Genomic DNA, 22,305 nt, shown 5'->3' with positions numbered 1-22,305 from the left:
TTTTTTTTTTTCTCCTTTTTAAAAAATATAATTAACATACATATATTAGTTTCAGGTGTACAGTATAATGATTCAACAACTCTATACATTTCTCACTGCTCATCAATATAGGGTACTCTTGGGGCACCTGAGTGGCTCAGTCAGTTAAGCATCTGACTTCGGCTCAGGTCATGATCTTACAGTTCATGAGTTTGAGCCCTGCAATGGGCTCCGTGCTGACAGCTCAGAGCCTGGAGCCTGCTTCGGATTTTGTGCCTCCCTCTCTCTCTCTCTGCGCGACCCCCCCCCCCCCCCGACTAATGCTCTGTTTCTCCATCTCTCAAAAATGAATAAACATTAAAAACAAAGAAAAAGAAAAAAAGCTGGGGCGCCTGGGTGGCTCAGTTGGTTGAGTGTCCAACTTTGGCCTAGGTCATGATCTCACCGTTCCCAAGTTCAAGCCCTGCGTCAGGCTCTGTGCTGACAGCTCAGAGCCTGGAGCCTATTTTAGATTCTGTGTCTTCCTCTCTCTCTCTCTCTGCCCCTCCCCCACTCACACTGTCTCTTTCTCTCAAAAATAAATAAACATTAAAGAAAAAAAAAAAAAAAAGCCGTCCTGGGAATCCTGCAGGGCACCCGCCTGTGCCTGCCCCAGTCAAGGACCAGTGGACTAGGTCTCTATAAATACATATTGTTTGCATTCTCCGGAAAGGGTGGCAGCTTACCATCTGACAGTCCTAAGCAAAACAAAACTGGCTTCTTGCAGACAGCCAAGTAAAGTGAGGGGCTGGGGCTGCAGACTGCTAGGGACTGATCCTCGTAACTGTCACACCTGCCCTGCCGATGCACACTCCACACCTGGCAGTGCCTCACCAGCTCCTGTCACTCTGCTACTCCCCCTGCTCTCTCCCCCTGGCCCCATTTCCTGTGGCCTGGGCTCCACCTGCTTCCCCTCTTCCTTGCCCCCTCCCATCAGACAAGGCCATATTAATAATCTACCCATGGGGCGCCTGGGTGGCGCAGTCGGTTAAGCGTCCGACTTCAACCAGGTCACGATCTCACGGTCCGTGAGTTCGAGCCCCGCGTCGGGCTCTGGGCTAATGGCTCAGAGCCTGGAGCCTGTTTCCGATTCTGTGTCTCCCTCTCTCTCTGCCCCTCGCCCGTTCATGCTCTGTCTCTCTCTGTCCCAAAAATAAATAAACGTTAAAAAAAAAAAAAAAAAAAAATAATAATCTACCCAAAGAGGCCAGTGTGCTCACCCTGGGTCAAGCAACCCTTCCACACCCATCTCGCCAGCCCCCACCATCGGAAACAAACGTGCCTCCCTCCTGGGAAGCGGCCAAGTCAGCACTACGTGGCGGTGACCGTGGCAGACACTGATCAGAGCTGCCATTCCAGAAAAGCCTTGTCCAGACTTTACCAACGTCCTCACCGCCAATTTAATTTTGTTTGTCAACACATTCAAGAGCAACCCAGCTGGTATCGAGGTGCTCACACTGCCTTGCTACACACTTTCCTTTCACACTGGCTATGGCTGTAACTCTCTGAATCTCCAGGCACAATGCTTTAGCTGTAATACAGGCTGCCTCTCCTCTTGCTCTTCAATAAGTGGAATTTTTATTCCCTGGTGCTTAGAGAATGCTAAATGGTTAATAGCCTCCCATGAGCTTTGCTTCCTGCTAAGGGGCCTCCAATGATTTCATGCTAATTCAGGCCAAGTAAATTGTCACAATTAATGTCCATAAGCAGGAAACTCTCTCTAAGTGTTCTTCAATTAGCTACTCCTTTAAGCCTGAAATCTTTGGAGGAAGAAAGACTTCTTTTACATGTAATCTGAGTACACAGCAATATACCAGTCAGCTTATAAACTTGGGAACTAGGGCTCACCCTGGAGACTGCCTGAAAATTTCACCAGCACAAAGTCTCAGGGGCCAAGCCTTGGTTACTTCTGAATGCTAAACCCTGAGCTCAGGGCTGGGTGCACTCAGTGAAGGCCTGACAAATGGATGAATCCATCATGCCCACGGTTGGTTGGCAGGCACTGGGCAAGGAGCCGCAACATTAAGGAAAGAAGACAAACATGCAGGAATTTAAATAGCAACCCAAGACAGCAATACAAAGGCTATAACTAGACAGGGCGAGATGGACAGATGAACAGCGCAGGCAACAAATGTTGAAAGCTTGGGGAGGCAAGAGCTGGTTTAGGGCTGAAATGCAGGAAGAAGGCCTGAAAAGTTAAGCCAAAGAGAGTAAGAAGAAAAGCACCTCAGGCAGAGGGAACAGCCAGCACAAAGGCTCAGAGATAAAGCTTCATGGAACACTCATGAGGAATGGTATTTGGCTCAGTCGCCTTTTGAGCAGAGGATTAGAGACCCACTACAAGATGAAATGCAGGGACACCTGGGTGGCTAAGTCGGTTAAGCATCTGACTGTTGATTTTGGCTCAGATCATGATCTCACAGTTCATGAGTTCAAGCCTCACATCGGGCTCTGTGCTGACAGTGCGGAACCTGCTTGGGATCGTGTCTGTCTCGCGCTCTCTCTCTGCCCCTCCCCCCACCTCTCAAAAAATAAACTTAAAAAAAACAACAAAATGAAAATGCATTATTTTGAGGGAATGCATTTTAATTCTCTTTCTCAGGGGCCTTAAACTATTTCTGTTACAGGGTTACACCATTTAATATCAATTTTATTTTTAATTGGATGGCTTAAATTGAACACGTACTTTTCCATCCATTTTTTTCTTTCCTTTTCTTTCCCTATGTCTGGTCACAAGCTCTCTAACATTATGGCACTGTACTTGGCATGAGAGTCCTGTTTGGAAAGTAGATTAAAGGACAGAGAACACTTAGAGTACCCAGGACAGGGCATGACACACAGCACGCAGACTCCCCATAAATGTGCATACTCTTCGCATAAAAGATGATGTGTTTCTTTTTTTTTTTTTTTTTTAATTTTTTTTTTCAACGTTTATTTATTTTTGGGACAGAGAGAGACAGAGCATGAACGGGGGAGGGGCAGAGAGAGAGGGAGACACAGAATCGGAAACAGGCTCCAGGTTCTGAGCCATCAGCCCAGAGCCCGACGCGGGGCTCGAACTCACGGACCGTGAGATCTTGACCTGGCTGAAGTCGGACGCTTAACCGACTGCGCCACCCAGGCGCCCCAAAGATGATGTGTTTCAAACACGTGTGTGTGTTTTGTTCTTTTTTTAACTTGGTGTGTGACATTACAACCCTAACACTGTTCTCTGGCCACAGATTCTGAAAGCACTATGATTGATACTAGAAGCTTCAGTCTGTTCTGCGCCATATTACCAAACAAAACTTTTAGTTTTTTTTAAAGGACACTTTTTAAAATTTTTTTTTTTTTATGTTGAGCGAGAGTGTGCATGCACACGTGTATGCACAAGCAGAACAGGGAAAGAGACAGAGGGAGACAGAGAATCCCAAGCAGGCTCTGCGCTGCCAGCGAGGAGCCCCATGCAGGGCTCAAACCCATGAACCGTGAGATCACGAACTGAGCCGAAACCAAGAGTTGGACGCTTAACCGACTCAGCTACCCAGGTGCCCCCAAACAAAACTTTTAAATAGCCAAGTTCCATAGTCGGTGATATTAAGGAGTTACTGTTCATTGTCAAGCATGATAGTGGCCTTGTGGTTGTCTTTTTAAGCCATCTTTTAGAGAGATGTATATAGATGAGATGATGTCTAGGATATGCTTTAAAATAATCCACTGGAGGAGGGGAGAATGCGTAAGATTGGCCATACATTGATAATTGCTAACGCTGGACTATGAACATATGAGGGTTCATTATATGACATTTTCTATTTTTGCTTATGTTTGAAAATGTCTATAATTTCTTGAAAACTCACAAAGCCTGAAAGCTGAATATCTTAGCATTTTTCACTGCATTTCACAGTTGAGGAAACTGAGGCCGGGAGCGGGGAAGGAACTTACCTGAGATCTCATAGTGAGTTGGAGCCAAAATCTCCGCTCTAAGGCCTGGTTCCCCTCCCCTTGTTCCCACTGTGTCCCCATGACATCAACCAGCCCTTCCCCAGAACGTCTCTGTAGACCATTTTGCTCCCCATACACAAGTTTATGGCCATTACTGAAAGGATCGTGAGAATTCGTGAAACAGATGCTTCCCTTCTATCTCCCGTTTCGAAACGTAACTGCCACATGTTCAGCTGGATGACTTACGTACAACCGCGTTATAAATGCCACGGGAAGCAGCCCAGCCTCCGAGGAACAAGTGTCCTGACACTGACAGGGTACAGCTTCGGAGTCGTTTATCGCCTGTGCGACACAGTCAAGTGTGCTATAATGTGGTTACGACCACACAGGTTTGGCGCCAGGCTGCCTGGACTTGAATCCTGTTTCCACCACATCCTAGCTGCATTAGCTTGGGCAAGTTACATAACCTCTCTGTGCCTCTGTGTCCTCACGTGTAAGAGAGAGACAACAGGAATACCTATTTATACCGTGTTGTGAGGACTAAGTTGGACAACGCCTAGAATATGGTATGTAATGCCCACACACAGTGCACATTAAGAGCTTAATTGATAACCTCAGGGAAGTTCCTTAACCTTTGTAAGCCTCAGTTTCCTCTTCTTTGAAGAGAGGGACAATAATAATTCCTACCTCTCAGGGTTGTTACAAGGATTAAATGAGATAATGCATGTAAAGTGCTTGGCCACAGAGAAGAGTTCAATAGATGTTTGTTTCCTTTCTTCTGTAATTGTCTTTCACGTTGGTAAGTTGCGTGTCCGTCCTTTGGGGAAGCACAATGTGATCTGAGAGCGTTCCGCAGGGCAGAAGCTTCCTGCCATTGCTCTGCCTGCCTCCCCCAGCTCAGAGGTCTTTCTCGCTCAGAGACGGGTCAACACTGCGCCTCCCTGCGGCTGAGCGGGCCTCCGTGGGGCTGGCGATCTGTTCCGTGGCAGGCCTGTCGGAGCCTGCCCTGCCCCTCTTGAGCTTTGGGTTGGGATGGTGACCACGAGTTCAACTGTGTTTGGTTTAATAAGGAATCTCACTTTCCCAAAATAGGCAACAAGTGGAGACACTGCCTCTGTCACACTGCCCCGCTGGGCGCTGACTCACTTTCCCCGGCCTCGCTTTCTTTTCCAAAAACTGTGAGCTGCACTCTGCCTGGCTTGCTCTGGTCTCCCAGGAGGGCAGACCTCAGTGGCAGATCCCAGGGTGGTGCCTGCCTCCCGCACCTGCTCCTCTCCTTGCCTCCATCTGGTGGGCTCCCCAGGCATGCTCCGTCCCGCTGACACTCCTCCTCTGTCTTCTTCAGGCTTTCCTGTCAACATGGGCTTCTGACCCTTGAGCCTTGGCACTCATAGTCATCCTAGGCGGTCCCACCTACTCAGCCCTTCACCTTGGTGGCCATGGCTCCCACATCTGTACCCGGCACAGACCTCTCTATCCCCTGAGCTCTGTGTCAGCAAGGCTGCCCCCCTACACAGCTCCTATCTGGCTGCTCTCCAGCCCCTACAACTCTGTGTATCCGAAGTTGGTTCCCTCCCCCTCCAGGGCACACTGGTTTGGTTGGGGACACCACCCAATACCCAAGAATGATCCCTGACTTCCCCTGCTGATGTCACAGCCAAACCACCGCTAAGTACCGTTCACCTAATCTCCTAAATCTGTCCTGGGTCTGTCTCCTTCCTCTCCATCCCTAAAGCATCTCTCTCACAGATTACTGCAAGTATCAGCTAGCTCCTCCCCAGCCTTCCAAAGCCCTACCGGGATGACAGATCTAGAACACACAACTGTCATTCCCCCTGCTCAACACCTCTCAGTATCTCTCCACTGCCAGCTTCCCAAACACCAAGCTGGCGGCATGAGGTTCCTTCAAGAACTTGTGTAAATGCACATCCCACATCCTGCCCATGAAGATTTGGGCTGAGTCCATCTGACGTGGCACTTGGGAACCTGGGTTCCTTGCAAGCATCCCAGGAGATGCTGACGCAAACCTGGGATTAAGAACCACCGACCCTTAGGAGGAAGCCCATGCACCAAAGAACACCTACAGAATCATGTGATTTGGCTGACATCAACCCTTCATCTTATCTCTAGCTGGTCCCTGCTTTGTACTTGACCCTCCTACAACACCAGTGAATTTGGCGATCCCTCCCCACTCTTGCCCTGCCCTGCCCTCTCTACTCTGCTGGTTTTCTTCTGTCCTTTTGCTCGTACGCCAGGAGCCAGTATAGTGTTAAGAGTGAGGACTCTGGGGTCTAACTGTCTGGGTCCCCATCCTGGCTCTACTCCTCACTGGCTGTCTGACCTTGGGCAAAAGACTCCCTTTCTTCCCTTCAGTTTCCTCTTCTGAAGATGTAGGGCAAAAACATACTCTTCTTAAGAGTTAAGAATTAAATGAGATGACGCACTGTCATCTCCTGGCTTGTGGCCGACACCCAGTAACTGGTTGCTCTGGTGAATCAACGTGATGCCTTCCTCCTTACCCACACCTCCAAGTCTCTACCAGTGATCCTCTCAAGAGCAGGTCAGTCTCTGACTGACCCTCTGTGTCCCTGGCATCTAGAACAACGCTGCCACATTGGTACCCAGGAAATGGCAGCTGAAGCAATGAGTCCTACAGCACCATAAGCCCCATTCCATGAGAAAAAGTAAATGCTCTATTAAAAGAAATACCCTTCATTATGAAGGTTGAATAAGGCTCAATTTTGAAAAGCATACCAGCTATAAAATAGAAGATACTAAAAAGCATTCAACCCCAGGCGTGCTTGGGCGGCTCAGTTGGTTGAGCGTCCAACTCTTGATCTCAGCCTGGGTCCTGATCTCACAGTTCGTGGGATCGAGCCCCACATCAGGCTCTGTGCTGACAGCATGGAGCCTGCTTGGGACTGGGATTCTCTCTCTCCCTCTCTCTCTGCCCCTTCCTCTCTCTCTCTCAGAATGGAGAAGCTTAAAAAAAAAAAAAAAAAAAAAGGCATTCAGGGCACCTGGGTGGCTCAGTTGGTTAAGCATCCGACTTCAGCCCAGGTCATGATCTTATAGTTCATGAGTTCAAGCCCTACCTCGGGCTCTGTGCTGTCAGCTTGGAGCCTGGAGCCTGCTTTGGAATTTGTGTCTCCCTCTCTCTCTGCCCCTCCCCCCACTCACTCTGTCTCTCTCTCTCTCTCAAAAATCAATAAACATTAAAAAAAATTTTTTTTAAAGCATGCAACCCCAAAATAATTTTCTAGTCTAAGCTGGTGAGTGGAGCTGATTTTTATTCACCAAGCTACTTTTTCGGTCACCAGTTGGTTCTATGATTACTCAACAAATGCTCTAGTCATAGGGTCCCCCAGATTCCTTGGACTGCACCAGGTGGATGAACCCCTACTGCTCACAGTGGGCCATGGCACTCAGTCCACGTGCTCTCACCGCCTTTGTCTGGATGCTGACTCTCCCCGTCACCCAGCTCTCCTCTGCTGTGCTGTACGAAACCCCATGCTGGTGACAGCATCCGGCCTCCTGTACCCTGGGCAGCAAGACCAGCCTGCTTGGACTCTCCTACATAAAACCTCTGCACCTCCTACGCTGCCTCCTCGTGGCAGCCTGAGCCCAGCATGCATATCCCTGCCTCCTCACCTTTGCTCATGCAAAACCTTCTCTCCTCATCTTATTGATCTCTGCCCCAAGTTCCAAATCCCATGTTTTCCATGAAGCTTTCCTTGATCACCTCAGCCCACGATGAACTTCCCTCTTCCTCTTCCCATACTTACTGTCCTTATTACTTATTCATTCTTTTATTCGTTCAAACAATATTTACATAACATCTGCGTGCTAGGCACTGGGTACAGCGATGACTAAGAAAGAAATGGGCCTGTTTTCCTAGGAGCTTTGCTCCTGTGGAGCTGAGCCTGTGTCTATTGTTACTGTAATTTGTATCTGTGAAGCACCTGTCGTCCCTTCCTGAAAGTGGGCACCTGGAGAGCAGAATCCACATGGAGGCTGGCTGGCGTCCCTGGTGGCCAACCCAGTGTCTTGTCGATGTCAAGGGCACAGCAAATGCTTTCGGACAACGCAATACTTAGCGTCGCCTGGAGAGACAGGGACCCAGGGGCCGGCAGCCTCTCAGATTTAGCGTTGCCACTACTGCTTATTCATCCAACAGGTATTAACCGAGTCCCTGCCGTCTGCTGGCCGCCTGGCCGCCGGCAGCCACCCGCGGGCTCACAGCGGGCTCTCCCTTCCGGCTCAGCACCTCCCCTCACCTGGAGTCACCTGCCCTGTTCCACACAGTGACCAGAAGGCGCTTCTGTTCATCTTCCTCTTGGACAAGACTGCAAAGCAAACCACACGGCCAGGGTGTTAGTAGGGCCGAGCTCCAGGCTAGACCCCTGGAGCCTGTCAAATTGCAAAATTTACCAATAACCTAAATGCAACCATAAGGAGCTGGTTAAGGAAGCTCAAATGCCAGGAGCGTGGGAGGTAGGTATTCACATGCACAGAAGAGTCTACATTATATGGTCTGGGACAAAAGGGAGGTCACCGTGTAATACTATAGAACAATTCCATTTTTTCGTAAACACCTACACATGCCCAGACATACACACCCACACAGACTCAAAGATCTGAAAAGAAAGAAGCCGAGGCGTGTCATGAGTCGTAGGGCTTGGGGCGTCTTTTCGTTTCTTTGTTTATGCTGGCCTGTTCTTCTACCATAAACAAAATTACCTCGTGTAATTTGAAAAAAAACAGAATAATCTTAACTTTCACCAACAAAATACGAAATGTCCATTTCCTTCCCAGGGCCCCAGAGTTCATGGATGGGGGAAGAAATAATAATAACAGTAGTAGTAGTAATAATATTAAACAGCAAGAGCGGACACTCTGTTACACTGTCGCATTTACACCTGAGCTCTCTGAGGAAGGTAGTGTCATAAGTCCATTTTACAAACACGGAAGCTGAGGCTCAAGGAAGTTGGCAAATTTCAAAAGGGGGAGGGATCCCTCAGCTTGGAAAATTTCTTCTACTGAAAGAGAAGGCTTGGCCCAAGGCACGCTGGGAAAATGCATCCTCTCCAGGGGCTGCCAGCCTCAGGCTGGGCACTCTGGCTGTGAGAACCAGCCAAGTGACACCTTATCACCGTGGACCTCGCTGCTGGGCCGGGTGCCAGGGATGCAAGGACATACGTGAACAAGAAAACAAAGGCATCCTTTAGAAGTCCCTGTTTTTCTGCTTAGATAGACTTCTAGATTTGGCAAAGAGAGCTGTTTCCAGATAAACACTCCTTCCCTCTCCTCTCGAGGGCCTGGCTTGCCCCAGACTCTTACAAGAAGAAGTGCTCGTGGAAGACCGGCTCTCTGCAGTCTAGAATGGTCTGCGTCTTCTGGCGACGGAGTCGATGATTATCTTCAGGGATCAAAGAAATCTTGAATTGGGGAAAAGTAAGCGTGAGATGATTACTTGTGGGACACAGAATCACAAAAGTCCCGCAGCGGACTCTGCACATCTCCCAAGTGAAAGGCTGCCCAGGTGTCCTTCAAACCAGCCTCTGCAGAGGACAGAGGGGAGTCCTCAGTCAGATGCTGGGAACAAAGAGAAACCCCAGCCGAGGCACTGGAGTCAGATGCGGGGACAGGGCCCCGCAGCCGGCAGCCACAGGCCCAGCCATAGATGGGGTATACCTCAACCGGCTCTACTCTCCCTCTAAGTGTGGGCCTCTCTTATAAGTTCCCAGCAGCTGCTAGGTGCTCCCTCACCAGAGGCTCCAGGTCGGCCTCCGCTAAGGCCCCAAATCCACACTCTCGCCCTCTGGCTGCCCTTGCCCTGCCTCTGCTCCTGCCCTGCTCCTGACCAAGTCCTTGCCCCCAGAGGTCCTGACCAGGCTTTGGGGAGAATATGGAAGGGTGCATCAGGGCCGGCACCTGGCATCCCAGCTGCACACTCTGGGAGGCGCCTGGCCTTTGGTTCTGGCTGGAAGTAGGCCCTCCACCCTTCGGGGCCTCTGTCTTCACTACAAGGGCCCCACTCGGATGGATCTTCTAGGCCTCAGAGACACTCCCTCCCCTCCACCACCCAAACCTGCTGCCTTGCCTCTGGTTTTGCCAGGGAGAAGTGTGAAAACATTCCTTGTCATGAGAGGGCTTGGGATTTTCTGTGGATTTCCATCACCCACACATTCACGGTGCTCACCCACGTGGAGGACCAAGATCACCTATAAGATTCCAGCTCTGGCAGGAAGGCTTAGGCACCAAGCTGGGCGAAGGGAAGGGCCTATCCTAGCTCAGGGCCTCATCACTGGACCTAATAAATGCCTACTAACCAAAGAGTGAGGCGGTCGCTGCCACTTCGAATGGCACCGGGCCCATAGATGTGCTGAGACCTTGGGACTCAGACCAGTGACATAGCCCCTTACCGTCCCCCATGCCACCCACCCCCACCCCCACCTCCAGCTCAGCATACCTTCACGTAGGGATCACAGATGCCAGGCTCTTTGCTCATCAGGTCTTTGCCTTCTATAACTAAACAGAGAATGAAAATATTGGGGTGAGTGGGTAGGAAGGATTATTACTAGCCCCTACAACCACTGGCTATTAACCCCTCTCTGGTCTAGTCCATTCCCACCATCTCCCACACGCAGGCAGCACCCTCACCGAGACGTGGCAGGGTGCACTCAATTCCTTGAATCTTACAGTTGAAAGAGAACATAAAATTTATTGAGTTTAACCCCTCATTCAATGGGAAAGATGAGACTACCCGGGGACCCAGAGACTGTAAGAAACTTGCCCAAAGTCACAGAGTAATCAGAGCGATAGGAATCACACAGCTGGGTTTAGATCCATATCTCCTGACTCCCAGTCTGGTGCTCCTTCCTCCACATGAGACTGCCTCCCAGGATGGAGGGGCCAGGCTGGAGATCTCAGTCTGCCCCGTCAGCTGCGCTGTGGCTGGTGGACAGCGTAACACAGCAGGCAAAAGCCTGGGTCCAGAGACAGCCTGTGGTCCTGGGTCCACAGACCAACGCAAATGCCAACTCACCACTTATGAGACAGAAGAGCTTGAGCAAGTTGCTTTGTCTTTCTGCAACTGAATTTGCGATTTAAAAAAAAAGTTTTTTTTAAAGTTTACTTACTTATTTTGAGAGAGAAAGAGCAAGGGAGCAGAGGAGGGGCAGAGGGAAAGGGGGAGAGAGGAAATCCCAAGAGGGTTCTGCGCTGTCAGCACAGAGCCCGATGTGGGGCTCAGGCTCATGAATCGTGAGATCCTGACTTGAGCCGAAACCAAGAGTCAGACGCTTAACCGACTGAGCCACCCAGGTGCCCCTGAATTTGCTATTTTTTAATGGTGGAGTGATAATAAGACAATGGTTAGTGATTATAACATCTGCTTCATGTGGTAGTGGTGCTGGTTACATGAGAGAATGTATCTAAAGTGCTTAGCAGAGTGTCTGGCAAGCAAGGAACTGCTCAAGGAAGGTTTGCCAAAGGGAAAAATCGCACTAAATAAAAGCCAGGGGCAGGTGGGAGGTGAGGAGCAAGCCTGTTCTCGAAAGCGAGCACAGCCCATTTGCCTGAGGTCTGCAGAAATCAGGCAGCAGGTCCGACAGAAGCAGAGCCTCTTTGCTGTTTTCTTCTCTGTTCCGTTTGGGCTGGGCCCTGGGGTTTGGTTCCAACAGGGCTCCCAGAGTCTGAGGCGTGAAGCACATGAAGTCAAAGGAGAGAGAGGAACAGGCTGGAAGGGATGAAGAACTCTAAGACTGGGGTGAAGCCAAAGCAAACGACGCAGGACAAATGAAGTGGCGGAGGCCAAGATGCATTTTGCAAAATCTGTTTGCACAGCTGTTGTCAGGCTCTGGTTGGCAAAGAACCCCCTTCTGCCGGTCGTTGGGAACTTCACCTTGGGCCCTCCCCAAGGCCAGGACCGGAGGACCCCAGGCGCCTGCTGGTCTACTCTGCCTGGTGTCCCAGCTACTGTTCCTGTGTGCACCCTGCCCCTCGAGGGCGTGGGCCTGGGGGGCAGGCTCCCCACCTGAGGAACCCTTGGGTCTCCCTGGCCCCCAGAGCAGGTGGGGCAGACATGGCTGCTGCCCCACTGCACTCCTCGGACAGACCAGAGTGACACAGCGTAGTCAGAGCTGCGATAAGGACACAGAGGGGGAAACAACATACTCAGGTAGGTCAGGGGGTGATTCCCGGAGGGAAAAAAATGAAGCAAAATGAGCCTTCCTTCCTGAGTCTTAATGATGATGAAGGCAGGCATGTATCTTGCAAAATCAGAGGGAGGGAGAGCTGTTTTTCAAAAGACATTCAAAAAGAAGGCAGGCTATTTCAGACACAAGAAGTAGCGGGTACAAAGGCACAGAGGCATGAGCAAGCTTGATGCCCTCAAGGGGGACACAACAGGAGGTGGAGGGAGATTTTAACAGCAAGAGCCACGAAGGCTGGAGAGACAGCCAGGGCTTGCTGGGCTAAACGGAAGAGTCCAGGCAGCAAAGGCCATGGCAGAAGCTCGGTAAGAACTTGAGTGCTGGATGGAAGGACGAACAAATGGATAAATGGACAGGTACAGTGTAAAGTCCTCTGTGTGGCATTTAGGACCTTCATGTCCTGGCCCCATACTCACTGTGGAGCAGCAGAACCCGGTCCTGAGCATCGATCGACAGCTTCAGCTGACCTAAGGAAACAACAACAGAAACAACTTCACCTCGTCTCCTCGCTGGGTGAGAAATGGGGTACAGAGATGGGAATGTTCTTTTGCTCATGTGAAGCAATTCGAAGATCCATTCAGTCTCTGGGTTGGAAGGGAGCTCAGAAGCCTCTTAGTTCAGCCTCCTCAGAACATCAGAAGTCCCTTCTGCAATACACCCAGCAGTGGTTCTCCAGCCCAGGCTTACACCCCTCTGGTGATGGGGAGCTCACTACTTTACAAGGAAGTCCAGGCCAGTGCTGGAGAGCTCTCGCCACTGGGACAGTTGGAAAAGTTGTTGCATCCACATCATCACAAGCCTAGATTGGAGAGTTAAGGAGCCTGGGCCTTGGTCAAGAGTCCATGGGGGGGGTGGTGAAGAGGTGAAGGGGGAGGTCAGGGAAAGCCCTGCACCGTGACAGACAGTTAGCTGTGTTCTGGAAGGGCAAAAACAACACAAGGACAAGGAACAAATGATTTGGGGGGAAAGCAAAAGAAATGAGATCAAATGTGGGCAGAGAATTCCTTCAAAGTTGATGCTATCACCTTCAGTCATTCCACAGAACCCTGATCTCCCTAAAGAAAAAATAAGGAGGCTTTCTGTGGCATTTGACATAGAGCTATGCTACTCAAAGTGTGGTCTGAGAACCACCAGCATCAGAAGCATCTGGATGAGAGTTAGAAATGCAGACTCTCAGGGCACCTGGGTAGCTCGGTCGGTTAAGTGTCTGACTCTTGACTTGGGCTCAGGTCATGATCTCAGGGTTCATGGGATTGAGTCCTATGTCGGGCTCTGTACTGATAGAGTGGAGCCTGCTTGAGAATCTCTCTCTCCCTCTCTCTTTCACTCTGCCCCTTCTGCCCAAAAAATAAACATTTTTTTAAAATGCAGAATCTTAGGCCCTACCCCAGGCATACTGAATCAGGATCTGCAATTTAACTAGATCCCTAGGGAGGCACAGGTACATTAAAGGCTGAGGAACCCTGGACTAGAGCTCACCAAAGAGCCTCTGAACATATCTATAAGCCTGGAAAAGACCCTCTTAAGCAAGAGACAAAATGCAGAGGCAACAGGGAAAGAGAGAACTCTTAACTCCATAAAAATTTTCAATGTCCATTACAATTAAAGATATCATAAACAAGGTTATGAGAAAATACCATAGAAAAATAGACAAAGGTCATGATCTGGAAATTCAGAGAAGACAAAACAGCCAATAAACATACAAGAAGATGCTCAACCTCACAGAGATCTGGGATACGCAAATTAACAAAATACCATTTCCCATCAATCTGCTCGGCAGGTCATTTAAAAGACAGATAATGTTGGGGCGCCCGGCTGGCTCAGCTGGTGGAGCATGCGACTCTTGATCTTGGGGTTGTGAGTTCGAACCCTATCTTGGGTGTAGAGATTATTTAAAAATAAAATCTTTTTTTTTTTTAATTAAAAAAAACATTTTTGAATCTTTTTTTTTTTTTTTTTTAGAGACTGAGAGAGCATGCACAAGAGGGGGACAGGGCAGAAGATGAGAGAGAGAGAGAGAGAGAGAGAGAGAGAGAGAATCTTAAGCAGGCTCCACACTCAGCGCAGAGCCTGACACAGAGCTCAATCCCACAGTCCTGGGATCATGACCTGAGTGAAACCAAGAGTCCAGATGCTCAACCAACTGAGCCATCCAGGCACCCCAAAAATACAATCTTTTTTAAAAATTAAATTAAAAATAAAAGACAGATAATGTCAAACGTTGGTTAAAAATGTAAGAAAACAGGTACTATCACACCCTGTTGGAAATGTAAATGGAGGATAATTTCTGGCAGCATTTGCTAGAATTTAATTGTAAATGTCCTTCAGCCTAGGAATTCTACTTCCGGGTAACTATCATAGACAAAAACGCACACACGAGCACAAGGCTGGCTCTCCAACACTGTTTAAAATAAGGAATAACTGAAAACACCTGAAATGTCCATCAATATGAAAATGGTTAAAAAAGCTATGTCTAGCTGTGCTATAGAATAAGGGGGCTGTTATAAAAAATGGGGGGCTCTGTATTTCCCAGCATGGGAACATTGTTGTGGTAAGCGTTTAAGAGGAATAAGCAAATTGCAGAACAGTACAGATGGCATAGGGGTGTGTGTGTGTGTGTGTGTGTGTGTGTGTGTGTGTGTGTGTGAAATGAAAAACAGGGATCCCCTCTAGGGAAGGGACAGAATTAGAGGGAGGGAAGTCAAGAGGAACTTAAATCTATCACTATTGTTGCTTCAACAATGCAAATTATATGAACTATCACACTTCTGTAATTAAAATTAAGAAGAGGGAACACGGAGAGAAGGGAAGGAGGGAAGAGGAGAGGGAGGGAGGCGGAAATGTAAACATAACAGAAGGGCCAGGGCTGGAAAGCAGGGGAAGAATCAGGAGCTGGTTTTTCCCCCAGCTTTTCTAAATTTTTTAAAAGACAATATAAAAACAAAACAAAACATTCAGTCATCCTCACAGATGCCCAGTGGCCCTTCAGCATGAACTGAGGAGAGGAGGACCATACTCCTCTTTCGCAATGACGTGCTGAAAAATTTCCCCAGTCCAGTAGACTCTTCTTAGAACCTCAAAAAGCCACTGAACTCAATCCACCCAGTGGACACCACTGGGGAGGCAAGGAGGATGTGGCAGGGCCTCCCAGCCTGCAGCAATCCCACACATCAACCAGGAAGCCCTTGCATCCATGACAACCCTGTCGCACATCCATCAGCCTCTGCTTGATCACCTCTGGTGATAGGGAGCTCACTTCCTGCAATGGGAGCCCTTTTTCTTTTGCGATAACTCTGATGGTTCAACGTTCCATCTTATGTTGAGCCGGGAGTGGCCTCTCAGTAACTTTCATTGCCTAGCTGTGGTTCTGCTGTCAGTCTCTGAGCTCTCTCCTCTAGATCTAAAGCCTAAAGTCCTTTCACTGCTCCTCATGGCACAGTGACGCCCCCTCAACATCCCAACCGTTCATCCCCGGACACACCCCGTGAAACTGGGACTGTGGCTGGGGCTTGTGCTTTGCTGCCGGCTGGAGGAAGGCCAGGCAGGGTTTGGAAAACAGAAAGAAGGGAAATTGTGCAGCAGTCCCCCGACCACTGTGACCTGGAAACCTCTTGCTCCTCGTACTTTGGGGTGCTGAAACTGCAAGCCCAAGCAATCCAGGCTCCAGGAAACCCCTGATCAGCTCTTCGCCCATCAGAAATTCCCGCTGCTCTCCTGCCCAGGACACGGATCTCAGAAGCCCGGAGGCCTGCTCCAGTTCCAGCCCCGACTTAGCCTCCTCTCTCTGAGAGCCACATTGTCCCCAGTTGTGAGGTGGAGCTAATAACAGGGGTTACTGCACTCGCCAAGCTGTGTGCGGATCAGATAATGCTGAAGGGTGAGGAGGTGAAAGGCGCCAAGAGAACCCATGGTGTTATTAGCTCAAGATCTGAGCAATTACCACTTTGGGGCTCTCTGGGGCTGAGAAATCTCCTACAGAAACTGGGCCGGATCCAGTGTGGGGTGGAAGGTTTTGAAACAGACAAAAATGGCCAGCGGTCACAGATCGGATTTCGTTAACCCAAAGGCAACTCTGTTTAGCACCAAACATTTTTTCTGAAATGATTACCAGTGCAAAGCCGGCTTTGGCCCACACACATTTGGCTTTCCGAAGTTGTAAGAATCACTGAGCTGCACAACACCACCACCTATCAACAACCCTCTCGCAGAAATCAGGATGGAGAAGCCTCCCAACACAAGTGCTCGCTAAGTCCATTTGACAAACATTTGCCAGGCACCTGCATGGGGACCTGAGTCAGGAAGATCTGAACGGCCCAGTGCCCGCCCTCAGGGAACTCACAGCCCAGTGGCTAGGGCAGGGGCAGGGGCAAGGCCAAAAGTGGACCCGGAGCACAGGACAGGCCTGGAGCAAAGTCTGACTCGGACACCAGAGGAGTCTATGCAGCTGCCCTTCCAGATCTTGCCGTGCAGGTCTCCTCGGGGAGGATCAGCAGGCTCTGTACCCTGTTACAGCACAGAAACCAAGCCCAGCAGGCCAGGCTCAGACCCCCAGCACAGGACACACCCTCCCCCAATCTATCCTTGGGCTCACAGAGAAGGGCAAAATCAAGAACGAGACGACCCCCCCTCCCACCACATGGCCATGCCTGTCCCCTCTGCTTCTCCCATTCCATCAAATGATTGTGCCTCAAGGGCCCTGAAGTCATCTTACCCAGCCTCCTCAATTGGAAGCCAGAACGGTCATGCCCACATATGGAAGGTGACTTTGCCCTGGGCCCAGAGTAACCAGAGTAAGGCAGGCCGGAACGGGAGACCAGAATCCTGTCCCAACTCTAGTACTCTTGCCTGTATACCAAGTGGGTCTTCTGGAGCCACCAGTGTGCCCCACTGCATCTGTGCAGAGCAACCCTGGGATTCAGGAGCAGAGAGAGACATCAGACACAGGACAAGGTGCCACAGCTTTGCTTGAGAGGCCAAGAGGAAGCCAAAAAGGAGGGCAGGCTCAAAGAAACATCCCCAAGTCTAAATAAATAAAACACTGGGTAAAGGGGAATTCAAGGGGCTCCTGGGTGGCTCAGTTGGTTAACTAAAGTTGGCCCAACTCTTAGTTTCGGCGCAGGGCATGATCTCACAGTTCGTGGGTTTGAGCCCCGTGTCCAGTTCTGCGCTGACAGCATGGAGCCTTCTTGGGATTCTCTCTCTACCCCTTCCCTGCTCACGTTTTCTCACTCTCTCTCTCAAAATAAATAAATAAACATTTTTATGAAGGGCGAGGGAGGGGGGGAAGCCAGGCTGAATCCCTGGGTACCTGCCTATCTAGGTAACCAAGCCTTTCACCGGCCCCTCAAATCTCTGATCTTATCAATATCCCCACTTTCCCCCCCCCGGATCAGGGAGTGGCCTGTGACAGTGCCCGGGAATGTTCAGGCTGAAGGGCCTGAAACCATCTTTATTGGGGTGTTCAGAGGTCCTGGAGACGGCACGCCCCCAATTTCCATGGGCTGGTGTTGGGGACCAACTCTGCAAAGGGTGGGGCTGAGAGGCTGCAGAAAAGCACAGAGCCAGGGCCCAGAGACAAAGGAAGAGCAGACAAGGCCACATGTGACAGGAAAAACACTAGGTAACAGTGAGCTTCGGAAGGCACAGAGAAGGTACAGGTTCTGCTGGCCCAGGACCCGGGGAGTTCGGACTCACCGGGCCCTGGGGAAAAGGGGGTATGGAAGCCAGCTACAGAAATTCAATCTGGCAAACCTCACTCTGTCGAGGACCACAGGAAGATGAACTCTGACTCTCAGAACACAGTCAGGGGAGAGACATACTCAAAACACAAAGCAAGAAGACGGGGCGGCACACCACTGCTGGACTCAGGGAGCAGCAGGAACGTGTGCTAGAGGGAGCTCATGGCACCCTGGGGTCTGCAGAGAACATCGATGAGGGGCTTGGCCGGCTAACGTGAAGCAGCGGTCATCCAAACTCCAGTTCACCTCCAAAGCAATTCCCCATTTATGAGCTGTCATGTGTCGAAAGCCACAGTAAAGGGGATGACATCAGGATAAAAACGCATAAAGAAGGTTGGGTCTACGTGGAGCCTAGCCAGCCGCCAACACTCCATTTGTGGGGACAAGGCTGCACCCCAAGCTGTGTGTACAGGACAGCGGGAGGCAGCCAACCCTCTCTCTGTGATATGTGGGCTGTGTGACCCACATGGCAGCCTGACAGAGGCTCAGAGAGGGTTACACATGTTTACGCATTTCACTTTCTGCCCCCTAAAGGAGAAATGATAGGCTGCAGGGGTGACGGGGAAATGGGAGCCATCCAGTCTGGGCATGCAGCCCTGTGGAGCATTTCAAGTGTCTGTTCTTTTGAAGAGGGAGAATCTTGAGTTCCATTCAGAGAAATGGTCTGGCTTCGGCTGGTGCCTGCTGGCAGAAGGAGGCCTGCAGGGCAAAAGGGGGCAGGGGGCAGCGGTGGCATAAAGATGATGATGGGCCAACCCAACCCCTCTCCTCTGACTCTCCACTTCCTGTGAGACCCGACATTAACCTGGTTTGCCCAGCTGTTTTTCCTTCCAGGAACAAATGGCTCTGGCCAGCACACATCGGCTAACATCTTCACAGCAACGCCTCTGAGCGGCCCCTGAGCAAAAACCACCCAGCAAAGCCATTCCCAACCAAAGTCTTGACTCACAGAAACAGGAGATAATAAATATTTGGGTTTTTTAAGCAATAGATATTGGGGTACTTTGTTGTGAAGCAATAGGTAATTAATATATACCCAGATTGCCTCCAGTTAGGTAACAAACCTGATCTCAATTCTGAGGCCATTTTTCAATTTTAAAAATTGTTAAGGGGCGCCTGGGTGGCTCAGTCGGTTGAGCGTCCGACTTCGGCTCAGGTCACGATCTCACGGTCCGTGAGTTCGAGCCCCGCGTCAGGCTCTGGGCTGATGGCTCAGAGCCTGGAGCCTGCTTCCGATTCTGTGTCTCCCTCTCTCTCTGCCCCTCCCGCGTTCATGCTCTGTCTCTCTCTGTCCCAAAAATAAATAAACGTTAAAAAAAAATTTTTTTTTAAATAAATAAATAAATAAAATAAATAAATAAAATTGTTAAGAGGGGCATCTGGGTGGCCCAGTCAGTTGCGCATCTGATTTCGGCTCACGGCATGATCTTACGTGATCCGTGAGTTCGAGCCCTGTGTCGCGCTCACTGCTGTCAGCACAGAGCCCACTTCAGAGCCTCTGTTCTCCTCACTCTCTGCCCATCCCCAGCTGTCACTCTCTCTCTCTCAAAAACAAATAAACATTAAAACAAATTTAAAAAATTAAAATTGTTAAGAAACTACAGTTCTAAAATAAATCAGCATATTATGACTGAGGAAACAAAAGTCCTTCCATTTCTGAGGTCCTTGGTTTTCTCAGTAAAGAATTTTGATAGATTCAAGCCATACTTATGACCCATTAAACTGCAAAATCTGGAATTGTCCCATGTTAACCCAAGCCCAGCCTATTCATGAAAATGATTCACCTGCAGAGCAAATGATTTTCTTTTATATACATTCGTGTACAATATCATACATAATATATAGAAAATTCACATTATTCTGCCTTTCACGATTTTCCTTTAGATTTTATTACAATGATTTTAATTCCAACATTTCCAGTGTCACCACATTTTATGAATTTCTCCCCACCCTTATCTATTTCATATTACAGACTTTTTCTCTATAGTTAAATATGTCATTTTGTAATGACGAGCATCTGTTACATCCTTGCTGATGGCATTAAGCCACACGATGAAGTCAATAATTTATTTTCATTCTGTTTTACAGTTGTGTTCTTTTCTTTAATTAATTAATTTATTTTGAGGGGGGAGGGGCAGAGAGAGGGAGAGAGAGAATCCCAAGCAGGCTCCACACTGTCAGAGTAGAGCCCAATGTAGAGTTTGATCTCACGAACTATGAGATCATGACCTGAGCCAAAATCAAGAGTCGGACATTCAATTGACTGTGCCACTCAGGCACCCCACAGTTGTATTCTTTTTTTTTACTATCAAAGTTTTCCAGCAGAACAAGCCTCATTTGGAAAACACAAGAGAGGAAGCCCAGAAGGAACCATGAGTAAAGCACGGGTTTTGGAGTCAGTAAGACCCGGCTTGGATCCTGGTTCCACCACTGATGATCCTGAATCACTATATCTTCTGTTTCCTCATCTGTACAATGGAAAGAATAATAATAATTCAACTCTCTGAGAGAGCTATTGTAAAACTGAGAACTAATGTATGAGAAGCACCTGGCAAACAGAAAGCACTCTCACTGATATGACAAAAGGAAAGATGGAGGGAAGGAAAAAAGGAAGGGAGGGAAGGTGGAAGGGAGGAAGGAGGGAGGGATGAAAGAAGGAAGGAAACAAGGAACAGAGGAAGGGAAGAAGGGAGGGAAGAAGGAAGGAAGGAAGGAAGGAAGGAAGGAAGGAAGGAAGGAAGGAAGGGAAGGAAGGAGAGAAGAAAGGGAGAGAGGAAGGAAGAAAATGAGGGAGGGAGGGGGAGGAGATGAAAAGAGTAAAAACGACTCAGAAAAATTAGAAAATACATGCAGGGGACTTCTATTTCTGGAATGACACACCCACTGAGGAAAAATCTAGAAAAGCTGGAGAAAATATTTAAAAGCAGCTTCTTGGAGACACAACAAGACAGAGAGGAACTACAGAGCAGACTCAGGGAGCATGGAGGTCCATGGAATGAAGTTTAATATTTGCCTGGACTAATTCTCTCCTTGGGGTGTTTTCAAATTCCAGAGAGATGACGGAAAGGCCAAGAGGCTGAGCAGAGTTTCTGTCTGCCTCACAGGGCAAGAGGAACAGGAGTTGGAGACTAGGGCCTGTTGAGAGTGGGGTCCTTCTGAGCCCTGACCTTTTGGGTCAGAACTCTAAAGGGTGGCTCCCCAGGAACAAATGAACCATGATGAGACAGTTCCTCAGGGCACTGAAGCTCAACTTCAAATAATCCCAACCCCTAACATTACGACTATCCCAGATTTCTAGTCACCTCAAGCACCTGGCAGAAGCAAATAGAGATCTTTTTGCAGGAAGATATCACCCTAGGTCTGCACTAAAAAGCAAAATAACAACTCTGTGCCTGCTATTTACAAGAGACATAGCACACTTAGAATGTAAAGAAACAGAAAGACCAGCGCCCTTGGGTGACTCAGTCAGTTGAGCATCTGACTTCGGCTCTCATGGTTGGTGAGTCCAAGCCCTACATCTGGCTTGCTGCTGTCAGCATAGAGCCTGCCTTGGATCCTCTGTCTCACTCTGTCTCTGTCCCTCCCCAACTCGTGCTCTCAAAAATAAATACACATTTAAAAAAAAGAAACATAAAGACCAACAGAAATAAGGTGGAAAAAGATACACTAGGCAATTCACTGTTCAGCAGAAGAAAGCTGGGTAGTGATGTTAATGTCTGGAAAAGTAGACTTTATCTCCACTAGAAATAAAGAGTAGGCTTCTTAATAATTAAAGTTTCAGTTCATTACTAAGATAATAATTCTAAATGTGTATGCTCTTAATATTGTTTCAAAATATATAAAGAAAAAACTGACAACTATAATGACAGACAAATGTATAACCATAGCAGGAATTTTAACACACCTCTCTTGGTGACTGAGAACAAACTGGGGGAAAAGATTAGCAAGGATGGTGAACATTTGAACAACAGGGCACCTAGGTGGCTGAGTCAGTTAAGTGCCCGACTTCAGCTTGGGTCATGATCTCACGGTTCGTGGGTTCGAGCCCCACATTGGGCTCTGTGCTGACAGCTAGGAGCCTGGAGCCTGCTTCAGAATCTGTGTCTCCCTCTCTCTCTTCCCCTCCTGCACTTTTGCTCTCTTTCCATCTCTCAAAAATAAATAAATGTTGAAAAAAATTAAAGAAGAATATTTGAAGAATATAATTAGCAAACCTGACCTAAACCCGACACATACAAAACTACTATGCCTAACTACTGCAGAGCTTTTCTTTTTCTTTTTTGATATTTATTTATTTTTGAGACAGAGATAGAGCATGAGCAGGGGTGGGGCAGAGAGAGAGGGAGACACAGAATCCGAAGCAGGTTCCAAGCACAGAACCTGATGTAGGGCTCAAACTCACGAATCACAAG

The 22,305-nt window shown here is 48.8% G+C and overlaps 1 protein-coding gene across 3 annotated transcripts in view; it reads right to left on the bottom strand.

Moving 5' to 3' along the window:
• RGS3 (regulator of G protein signaling 3) overlaps positions 1–22,305 on the bottom strand; it is a 140,361-nt gene that overhangs the window by 95,723 nt on the left and 22,333 nt on the right. For all 3 annotated transcript variants that reach the window (XM_086683765.1, XM_025933148.2, XM_086683766.1), the window contains 4 exons: positions 12,572–12,622; positions 10,412–10,470; positions 9,280–9,377; positions 8,217–8,285 (listed from right to left, as the gene is read on the bottom strand). In XM_086683765.1, coding sequence (XP_086539891.1) covers positions 8,217–8,285; positions 9,280–9,377; positions 10,412–10,470; positions 12,572–12,622 — 277 coding nt within the window. The remainder of the gene's footprint in view (positions 1–8,216; positions 8,286–9,279; positions 9,378–10,411; positions 10,471–12,571; positions 12,623–22,305) is intronic.

The sequence above is a fragment of the Puma concolor genome, chromosome D4 (genome assembly GCF_028749965.1).
Source record: "Puma concolor isolate L17-30 chromosome D4, mPumCon1.1.hap2, whole genome shotgun sequence".
Taxonomy (NCBI): Eukaryota; Metazoa; Chordata; class Mammalia; order Carnivora; family Felidae; genus Puma; species Puma concolor.
This window is presented reverse-complemented; position numbering and strand designations above follow the sequence as displayed.